This window comes from Carassius carassius, chromosome 30, assembly GCF_963082965.1.
Source record: "Carassius carassius chromosome 30, fCarCar2.1, whole genome shotgun sequence".
Lineage (NCBI taxonomy): Eukaryota > Metazoa > Chordata > Actinopteri > Cypriniformes > Cyprinidae > Carassius > Carassius carassius.
The window spans coordinates 3,286,894-3,298,105 of NC_081784.1; the positions used below are offsets into that span (position 1 = coordinate 3,286,894).

The 11,212-nt window shown below is 35.8% G+C and overlaps 1 protein-coding gene across 1 annotated transcript in view; it reads right to left on the reverse strand.

The window, feature by feature from the left end:
* Window positions 1-4,940: 4,940 nt before the first annotated feature.
* bsdc1 (BSD domain containing 1) overlaps window positions 4,941-11,212 on the reverse strand; it is an 8,132-nt gene continuing 1,860 nt past the window's right edge. The window contains exons 4-11 of the mRNA XM_059517024.1: window positions 10,911-11,078; window positions 10,747-10,801; window positions 10,546-10,661; window positions 10,376-10,444; window positions 7,717-7,804; window positions 7,139-7,549; window positions 6,076-6,179; window positions 4,941-5,369 (exon numbers count right to left, since the gene is read on the reverse strand). Of these exons, the coding sequence (XP_059373007.1) occupies window positions 5,337-5,369; window positions 6,076-6,179; window positions 7,139-7,549; window positions 7,717-7,804; window positions 10,376-10,444; window positions 10,546-10,661; window positions 10,747-10,801; window positions 10,911-11,078 (1,044 nt within the window). The 3' untranslated portion in view covers window positions 4,941-5,336. The remainder of the gene's footprint in view (window positions 5,370-6,075; window positions 6,180-7,138; window positions 7,550-7,716; window positions 7,805-10,375; window positions 10,445-10,545; window positions 10,662-10,746; window positions 10,802-10,910; window positions 11,079-11,212) is intronic.

Genomic DNA, 11,212 nt, shown 5'->3' on the forward strand with positions numbered 1-11,212 from the left:
ATCATTATTTTCCTGTTTATCCCTGTAAAGCTTTGTTTTATATATATATATATATATATATATATATATATATATATATATATATATATATATATATATATATATAAGCTGGATTCTGTCACCATAGTTACCTGTTCATGTTAATTCTGTTAAGAAATCTTGAGCCCAAACAGGTGGCAATAAAAACAGCATCAATAGCAACAGATTTGTCAGTAAAAAGCTTGTAACACTACCCATTACTAACAGAGCAGAGAAAGGGAGGACACGGCTCAATTCTACAGTCTGTCTCAGGAATACAGATGACGCAAAACGGAATGAAGATGAGGAGCATTGTTTCTATGGTAACCATCCTCCCAGTCTTATCCAAGGCTCAGACTATAGTCCCTCCCAGTTTGGAGCCTTTTTTCTACTTTTTTCTCTCTCAATAAAAGAACATGGACCACCTGGAGGGAGAACACACTAATTAGCAAACTGAAGCAGTCAGCTAAAAACAGGTTTCCCACACTTCATTTGAGATTACTGAAAAAAAAACTAAAAAAAAAAAAAAAAAAAAAAAAAAAAAAAATATATATATATATATATATATATAATTTTATAGTGATTGCATTAGCACGACCACTTGGTCTCAGGCTTAAATAAAATATATACAATATTTTAGAGCTGAACATAATATTAGGATATCAACTACTACATTTTCAATTAACCCTATAAGAAGAAGTGAAAGAATAATGAGGTTTGCTTGCATGAGCCAATGTTTCCATAAAAAATAAATCAGTTCCCCTTTAATGAGTTTTCAACCTGACATTTCAAACTGTAGTTTAAAAAATACATTTGACGTCTAAACAGCAACAGGAGCTTAAAACATAATGACAACATTGCACAGTTACAGAGATGCCAAACCAATGGAGAAAATCACAGGCTGCCCTCCTCGAGCTCTAGAGATTTACTCTCAGTGCTGCCAAGCCACACAAACACAGATCTCTGCCACATCATCTACCTCACACTGATTATACCTAAAGCAAACACTGGCAAAGGCATGGCAGGTCAATTAAATACAAACTATGCCAACCACTGTGTTGCAAATCCAAATGAGACGCCAACCTAAGTGATGTAGACCACTGTGCGCCAGTGCGGTCAAATCTAAAATAAAACCATTACACCAAAGTCAACTTTCTAAATTTGTTAAATATCATTTTAAATTCTCCTTCTGCACATTTTAGATCTCACAGTGGCTTGCTCTCTAAGAGGGTGTTTAGACAACACCATTTCCAACTAAAAACGTATCATGTATTTTGGCCATTCGTTCACATGACCACAGTGTTTAAGGGAAGTGCAAGTTTTTTTTGTTTTTGTTTTTTGATACTATACCATTATTGTCTCTATGTAAGCTATGAAAATGTACATTTGTGAAAACGGTGATGTCATGCACATGTGTATTACATGTTTGCTTAGTGTTTCTTTATGAAGACACGTCGCCAACTACTTGCCTGTCATGCATAATTCAGCATTTAAGTCGTTCCACGGATCCATGTAAACAGGGATCGTATTGACAATGCTATCATCTATATATATATTATAACAAAAAGTTTGGCTTTTTATGTCAAAATTATAACTTTCATAATAATGATTAACCAAAACGATTTGACAAAAATAATTATGACAATTAAACTTTTATGTCATAATTATTAATTTTATCTTATGATTTAGAATGTCATAATTTAGAAATTTTCATCTCATAAATATGATTTTCCCGTATTTACATGGGAGTATGACAAAGGAACATGAAGTATTGTGAAAATACAGAGGACGTTAAAGTTAAGTTCTAGTCACTCGGTCAATATCCCTCTCAACTATGATAAACCCAGTGAATACTGAAAAGAAATAAAAAATTAAAAAAATTAAAAAAACAGGCCAACATCACCAGCATTCAGACAGAAACACTCCACAAACCTGCTGTTCAAAGCTCACCATCTGTGTGTGTGTGTGAAACAGTGACAGATTCTTCAAGTCGAAACGCACAAGTGAAAGGCTGAAGACGGCTGAATTAACTGAGAGTTGATTAAGAATCTCATTATTTTTTATTAGCTTAGGTTAAATGTATAGGAATGGGATAATGAGCACCACGCCTCATCCTGTTTCTCTTTTTTAAAATCTCTGCTACTTATTTCTGCTCATTTACTAAATCAAACTTTCTCAAAACACACAAATCACAGATCTTGACTGTATTGTCACTGTATTGATGTTCCTCAAACATTCTGGTTAGGGTTTATTCTAAACCTCTAACTTCATATAATAATCTTAAAATTAATTAAAATGAATTCAGCTTGAACCACTAATGCATAGACAGCAGTCTGATAGATAATCAGCCGTAGGTGAGCTATCTATGTCATATTGTCAGATTTTTAAGATCTCTCTTTTGACCAACATTCATGGACTTATCAAATGTTCAAAATGTAACTCACATGAATGATGCCACTGTAATATTTACATACTGAATTATGGTGTTTTCTTTCATTCACCTATTTTTCTATAAAATCATACTGACTACTTGACCAAAATGTGCTGTATACAACATAACACACTGCTCAAAATAATATCTCAAAATGCAGTGCATTCAACTAGACCTATGCTGTGTCCCAACTCACGTACGACCTGTCCTAAATAATATTTAACATTAGGATTTGTGTGTCCCAAATCATAGTATGCTGAAATAAGTATTCCAAAGTTAGGCTACCTGGATTGTCTACTACTAAGTGCAGAATCCATACACACTATAATGGCTAAAAATGACCACAGGAAGGAAGGAAAGGCAATATTAGTAGGCAAACTGAGGTGCAGCGCCAGTTATAGTCAACAGCTATTCTCTTTGATCTCTTTCTTAATTTATTTTTGTCAGGCTGCCAAAATTTAAAAAAGTTTTCCACAAAATGTAATTAAAAATGCAAAATAACCATTTGTGAGATGACTGTGTCAATCATTGAATTGAACATGCACCATAATGAGGGCTTGTGTCAACAGTGCGTTTTTAAGTTTAGTACTGTAGCATACTACTTGTATAAAGTATACAGTATAAGATAAAAACACAGAGCCAAACACTGCCACAGAGAATGCAGAACAGAAAAACACTCTAAATAACACTCAGTAAGCTGCAAACCAAGAAACTGAGCTGACAGGGTATTAATATCACTTCCATAAATTACTAAAAAGGCAGTTTATTTTGGGGGAAATTATATGCACTGTACCTGCGGTTTTAACCACAGGTTTGGATCAAGTCTGCCATCTGCTGTCCCCAAAGGAAACTGCTATGTTACTCACTACATTCATTTCAAACTACATTTAAAATGTATCCCAGCCAATGTCTGGTGCATTAATTAAAGCAACTAAAATAAATTAGGATTATGTTTTAATAATGCAAGCTTAAAGATGTTTCTCCTGAAGGTATATTTAGATCTCTAGTCATCATCTCCCTGTTTCCAGAGCCCCTGCCTGCAAGGCTAACCCAGCCTTATGAATGTTTCAGCACCCTATTAATACCTAAATTAAATTTAGAATAGTTTAATAGCCAGATCAAAGCGACGTGGGTCTCTTTTTTTAAGTAAGCCTCTGTCTAGGCAATTTTTTAATTGTTCAATGAATCAGACGGATGACTTCAGCTGCTATTTTCACCATCTCTGTGTAAAACATGTTTCATTGTTCATTTGTCTATGCTCTTTGTTTCTGTATGTACCTGTAGTGTGTTTCACTGCACTCAGCGTGTGGTTATGTTTCATAGAGTTTGTCGAGTCTTCATCATCATCATCATCATTATATCTCTGTAAAAGTCCAAGAGATCCGTCTTCATCCTGACAGTTCATATGGAAAACCAATTGTTTCAAAGCAACTAAAAGTGAAGTTGAGCCTTAAAAGTAGGCTACTTTTCAAATGCTCACCAATGTAACAATCTATGATACGTTGACGTTGCAAAAACACAACACACAAAACGTTCACATTAACAAAATGTGTCTAATGTTAGTAGTGCATGAATCTCAGCTCACAGAAATCACTTTCAAACAAAGACTCAAAAATAAATAAATAAATAAATAAATTCCTGCTTGCATCGATTCATGTAAAATGACTGGATTTTATCTGTGAAAATCCTCCAGATATTCCTAAATGTCACACTTTTAAGAAATAAAATTTCATAATTAGTACAGCGCTAAGGTCAAATTAAACTTATAAATAATTATGAAAAGCCTGAGCTTTTATAAACTCAAAAAAAGGGTGCAAATGCACCAGAAGGATATCATAAAAGTGAGTTGCATGCTATATTCAAAGTCTTGTCATATTCAAAGTCATGTACAGTATTTTTTTTTTTTAAATGACCAAAAAGAAACAAAAATGGCTATTCAAACAAATCACCAACTTGCATGATATTGCTTTTAATGGTGATGCTCATTGGAAAAATAGAGGACAATATAATTGTAAAAAGTATTGACAGCTTGAGACCCATTTTCAAAAATGTCAGATAATACTAAAATTAAAGGTAAAAGGTAAAGGTAAAGGTTGAGAGACTGTAAGAGATGCAGCATGCAAGAGATTTAGATGATACGAGTCAGTCTGGAGGTTGTATCCACCAATAGGTGAGCCTTGCCTTAAAACAAAACGCCCAAAATATTGGCCTGCAGTTTAAACCTATTTTGATACAAAGTGTTATTTAAGTGACTAAGAAATGAGAACTCAAATAATCCTTAAATTACCTACAGTAAGCCAAGTGACCCATGACATTTACAATTTCAGACTATGAGAAGATGAAGACAAAGAAAGGGAGATAAAGTGGACAGCACAAGAAACGTGCATTAAGTGAAAGCACTTTTTTTTGTAAATTTTGCATGACATTTTTTTCATTCCACACAACACTGAACAAGGCCATGGAGCATCAGCAGAATGAATGAAGCATTACAGCTAATCAGGAACCCCAGCAGTTAATTCACATTCTCCCACTGAAATCTCGAAAGGAGACTAACATTATTGGACATACAGCAGGTACAAATGGCATTCCAAGGTGACCTCTTTCATAAACTGATATGTGCTTCTCTGATCAGTCTTAGTGTTTTACCGCAGGTCATTTTTAGGACCTCCAGAGTGAGACCAGACCACTTCATCAGACTTCGGATGACTGTTTGGTGGACAAGCATTTAGCTAGCATGTAAATTTCATTCGCAGGAGGTGACCCGCTCACTGGACTCGATGAATGAGCAGGTGTGGCCGTAGACTATATATATATATTATGCATGGTTCACTTTGGGAACAGCAACATCTCACGTCGATATCGGGCCAGAATTCCCTCCACCAGATTCTCACTCCCAGTTCTCCCAGTCCTCATCTTCCAACTGGTAAAGAAATAAAATAATGAAAACTGAATTTATTACTGCTATTGTCATTCCCCTCGGGTGATCAGATCACAAATGGACAGCGCGAAATCTGAAAAGTTAGTGATAAATTCACTCAAAATGTAATTAAAGGTGCTCAGATACACTTAAGAACACATTGCACTGTATAAAAACTAGTTGTTAAATAACACTTAATATTAAGGCTGCATGACAAACTGCAGTGGTAATAAAATGTCTTTTTTTTTTTAGGGCTGCACAATTTGGCACAATTTTATGCTTACTTTGATATATGACTAATTATAATTATTATTTTTATTACTAAATAAAAATATAAAAATAAGGAATATTACTATTGTTATATAATATCAATATAAAAAAACTATTTTCACAAATCTAAAATGATAGAATATAATATTGATAACAATATTGTTATTAATCAAGTTATAAGCATCTTAAACTCTCAACGCTTGCAAAGATGAAGTAGCGTTTACTGCGAACCAAACTTGAACTGAATCGAGCTAATTAATGACTCTTCTGTAAAACTACTTCATAGATGAATCAAGTTTATTCATAATTGACAAATTTTGCAACACTGACCCTTATTGAACACTGAACCGCAGCTGTCTTCAGCAGACGTATCACTGAATTGAACTTGTTTCATAACTCTTCGCCATTTGTACTTCATTAACTGTCATGAAGAACAAACCTCTTCTGTTGCATCTATTTTAGACAAAGCCATCTGAACCTCTTCTTCTGTCATATCCAGATCAAAATCCTTCTCCCAGTCTTCACTCACATCTGTACTCGAACCTACAGTTGCACAAACACAAAGTGCAGATATCAAATCAACATTTCATACTTCATTCATATCATTATATATATATATATATACAGTACAGACCAAAAGTTTGGACACACCTTCTCATTCAAAGAGTTTTCTTTATTTTCATGACTATGAAAATTGTAGAGTCACACTGAAGGCATCAAGGGCTATTTGACCAAGAAGGAGAGTGATGGGGTGCTGACCCAGATGACCTGGCTTCCACAGTCACCGGACCTGAACCCAATCGAGATGGTTTAGGGGTGAGCTGGACCGCAGACTGAAGGCAAAAGGGCCAACAAGTGCTAAGCATCTCTCGGGGAACTCCTTCAAGACTGTTGGAAGACCATTTCAGGTGACTACCTCTTGAAGCTCATCAAGAGAATGCCAAGAGTGTGCAAAGCAGTAATCAAAGCAAAAGGTGGCTACTTTGAAGAACCTAGAATATGACATATTTTCAGTTGTTTCACACTTTTTTGTTATGTATATAATTCCATATATAATTCCACATGTGTTAATTCATAGTTTTGATGCCTTCAGTGTGAATCTACAATTTAAATAGTCATGAAAATAAAGAAAACTCTTTGAATGAGAAGGTGTGTCCAAACTTTTGGTCTGTACTGTATATATATATATATTTTTTGTTTGTTTGTTTGTTTGTTTTTGCTCACCAGGGCTGCATTTATTTTGATCACAAATTCAAATACAGTTGTGCGCTTAATATTTTTGTGAATTTATTTATGAATAGAAAGATCAAAAGAACTGCATTTATTTCAAATAGAAACCTTTTTTCAACATTATAAATGTTTAGACTGTCACTTTCGATCAAATGCGTAGTTGCTGAATAAAGCTGCTTTTATTTTTGTCATTAAAATCATTAATGGAACTGGAAAGTACTGTTAAAACCTTATAATTTCTTATAATTAACCCTTCTCCTGTTTCCTCTCACCTTTCTTGCCATTATTGGAGGGTGTGGATTTGCCGCTGTCTGAGTTGAGCTCAAACACTCGGAGGTCTTGAGCTACGTCCTCTCTGGCGGTCTGTGAGGGACGCTCCTCTGGGAATGTCTCCTGTAAATTGGCCTTTGAGAGTTTCTGAGAGACCTCGTCTGCAGCGGGCGATGGCTGCGTGACTCTGATGGTGACGGAGTCTGCTTGATTCTCGATCTGGGTGGGGAAGCTGACGCTGTCGCTGCTTACAGAGGGAGTGATGTCCGATGCTACATTGCTGGTGGAAACCACCACTTGAGCGGGTGAAGAGCTTTCAGGTGAGGCCTCTATCTTTACCGAAGGGACACATGCCTCTTCGACAGGTGGCGTGAAATCTAAACGTGATGAAGACGTGGCCCCGAGAAACTCACCTAGAGAGAAAGAGAAAAAACATGGTGATGAAGGAACATAAAGGCACTGTTCTAAAACCTAGTGAGCTGCCTATTAAGGAAACAGCAAGGTAAAACTAGTTGAAGTTAAACACTTTCCAATAAAAATCCAAATAAATGGCACTAAATGATGCAAATTTCCGTCAAACCTTCTTCGTCCTCTTCTTCCCAACCAAGACTCTCAGAATGATCCATCTGCTCCGCTCTTTGCTTCAGCGCTACCCTCCTGGCTTCCTCCTACAAACACACACATTTTAAATAAATGAGATAAACAAGAGGCTGTGGTGTTTTATAAATATAGTCACATTAGAAGAAGCTGCACAACCCCTTAAAATGCCACTACATAGACTCGTTAAAACACAAAAAATATTCATTAGTATCCTCCTACTAGAACATATAGACCCAGAACTGTTTTATTGACCACTTTTGTGATTTACAGAAATATATAGAACGACATAAGGTTGTTCAAATGATGACTGAATTTTCATTTCTGAGTGAACTCACTTCACATCAAGCAAACACTTATTGTACAAAATATTACTTCAAATGGACCTAAATTAGATGGATTTTTATAACTGAAAATTGAGAAAAAAATGTATTTTGTCTAAGAAATAAATGTGTAACACACAAGGTATTATTAAAGAAATTATAATACATTATTAAATCATATAATCAATGCATTGGATGCATGAATGCATTTTTAGACCAATCACTAGACTTGAGGTTAATTAAAAATGATTTTTAATGAATTAAGTTTATTTATTTTTAATTAAATGATGTATTAAAATAATAATAATAAAAAAGTTAACTACAATCAACAAAACAACTGTTGTTTTTATTGAAGAACATACAGTTCTGGAAACATCACAAAATTCTAAATAGGGCCTATACAGAGGGCTTTTGATTACTGTTTCGAACAATAAAATAAATAGTTCACCAAAAAAAAAAAAAATTTGCTTACCCTCAGGCCATCCTAGAGGTAGATGTGTTTGTTTCTTCATCAGAACAGATTTTTATTTTTGCATTGTTTTGGCTTGTATATGGTGCTTGATCTGTGCATATTTCTCTCCCGATTCAGCCGAGACAACTTTTTTTACTGAAGATAGCAATATTATGGATTATGTTTAGAAGTTTTAGTAATGGATTTGTTTCTTACAAACATACAGTTTTTCATTTCACAAGACATTAATTGATGGACTGGAGTGGTGGGGATTATTGTGATGTTTTTATCAGCTGTTTGGACTCTCATTCTGACGGCACCCATTCACTCCAGAGGATCCATTGGTGAGCAAGTGATGGAATGTTACATATCTCCAAATCTGTTCTGAGGAAGAAACAAACTCATCTACATCTTGAATGGCCTGAGGGTGAGTATATTTTCATATATTTTTCTGTGAACTATTCCTTTAAACAGGTTCAGAACCATCGCCCTGCACCTAAAGACTGCAAATCTACTGCATATACATACATGACCAGCAGATGGAGCTACCATGTTAATCTTTAACTGACTGAATGTGTATTTGATAGTTTATTCACTTAAAAAGTGAAAAAAACTAACTAAAAAAAGTGAGGTGACATACAGCAAAGTATGGTGACCCATACTCAGAATTCGTGCTCTACATTTAACCCATCCAAAGTGCAAACACACAGCAGTGAACACACACCCGGAGCAGTGGGCAGCCATTTATGCTGCGGCACCCAGGGAGCAGTTGGGGGTTCAGTGCCTTGCTCAAGGGCACCTCAGTCGTGGTACTGAGGGTGGAGAGAGTGCTGTACATTCACTCCCCCAACTACAATTCCTGCCGGTCTGAGACTCGAACTCACAACATTTGAATTATAAGTTACAAATTATAAGTTACAAATTATCATTACTTACCTATAAGGCCCTAAATTGTTTAGCTCCTGCGTACCTAACTAGCCTTCTACCACGCTACAACCCATCACGCACCCTAAGGTCACAAAACGCTGGACTTTTGGTAGTTCCTAGGATAGCAAAGTCCACTAAAGGAGGTAGAGCTTTCTCACATTTGGCTCCCAAACTCTGGAATAGCCTTCCTGATAATGTTCAGGGTTCAGACACACTCTCTCTGTTTAAATCTAGATTAAAAACGCATCTCTTTCGCCAAGCATTCGAATAATGTATCTCTTAAATTGTGAGTGTAGTTGCATCTGCATTTTTAATCTTTAGCTTGGGTTAAACTAATTTTACTTTGATGGATCAGCAGCTATGCTAATGATGTCTCTATTTTGTTTCTATGTTTTGCCACGGGATTTACATCTAACTCCAGTCTGGATCCAGAACACCTGAGAAGAGATGATGCTGACCCTCAGAGGACCCCAGATGATCCTAACCTTGAATCAACAAACAGAACTAACAATTATTGCTACATGTGTGACTGCATCATATAATAACTATTAATTTATAATATTGATAGTTCATCGTCTAGCTGACTACGTCTTGTATTATTATTATTATTTTTTATTTTTTCTAAAATCCTGTCAAACGTGCACAAACTACTAGCTACTACTAAATATTGTAGAAACATAATTTTCTGTAAAGTTGCTTTGTAACGATTTGTATTGTAAAAAGCGCTATACAAATAAACTTGAATAAGTCTGAATCTCTAACCATTAGGCCACAACTTCCCACCTAGACTACACATAGAATGAAACCTCAACAAAAGAAAGCTTCCTACGCCTAATACTGACGTCATTATGTTGTTTGAGCATCTGAGCTGTGTGTGTTCAGATAAGCTCATAAGCCTGATTTCAGCTCAAGTGGCAGTATTAGACACGGATCTGCTGTACCTGCTCCAGCTGGAACACTTTATAGAAGTACCGCTGCCAGAACTCGGAATGAGCCACTGCTGCTGGAACCTGACATGAACACAAGCTATAATTATTTATTTTGGTTTGTGGAAATACATGCATAGATGAATCATGGTCGGTACGGACATAAATTAACGGTTGCATCATACCATTTTAGTATAAAGAGCTCTTAGGGCAGGACTGTTAATGAGCAGTTCAGAGATCTCAGCTTTCCTCTCTTCCAATTTGAAACTGGATAACCAGGCATCAAACTGCTGTGGAGGGCCTGAAAAGAGAGTAAAAAAATGGAATGCACATTAAAACTCAAAATCCCACATCCAATTTTGAGAAAACATGAAGGTTTTACATACCATCAGGCTCATTGCAGTATGTAGCAGGGTCTGCTTGAAGACTGTAGAGTCGAGCCTGGCAGAAAAAAACAATAAATCGATTTAATGTTTTTTTTTATTAAAATTGTGTATATTTCATACATTAAAACTGAATAATATATATAAGTTGTGTGGATGTAGCTGACCTTGCTGCTGTCATACACCTCTGTTGTGCCTGCCGGAGTGGCTACCAGCGTGATGACATCACAGTCAATAGTCTTGTCTGGAGCAGGAACCAAAGTGTCTGTGATCACACCCAAAATATTCGAAATGCCCTTCTTCACCTTTTCCGTGGCCTCTGATGAACCTTCAACCTAAATAAACAAAACAGCTTATAAACTATCATTTGTGGCTAGGGTTTGCATCTACATAAAGTAAACAAAAGACATATGTCTAGCTTTTGTGCTGAAGACTAAACACAATTTAAACAAGCTAAGAAAGTAAGCGT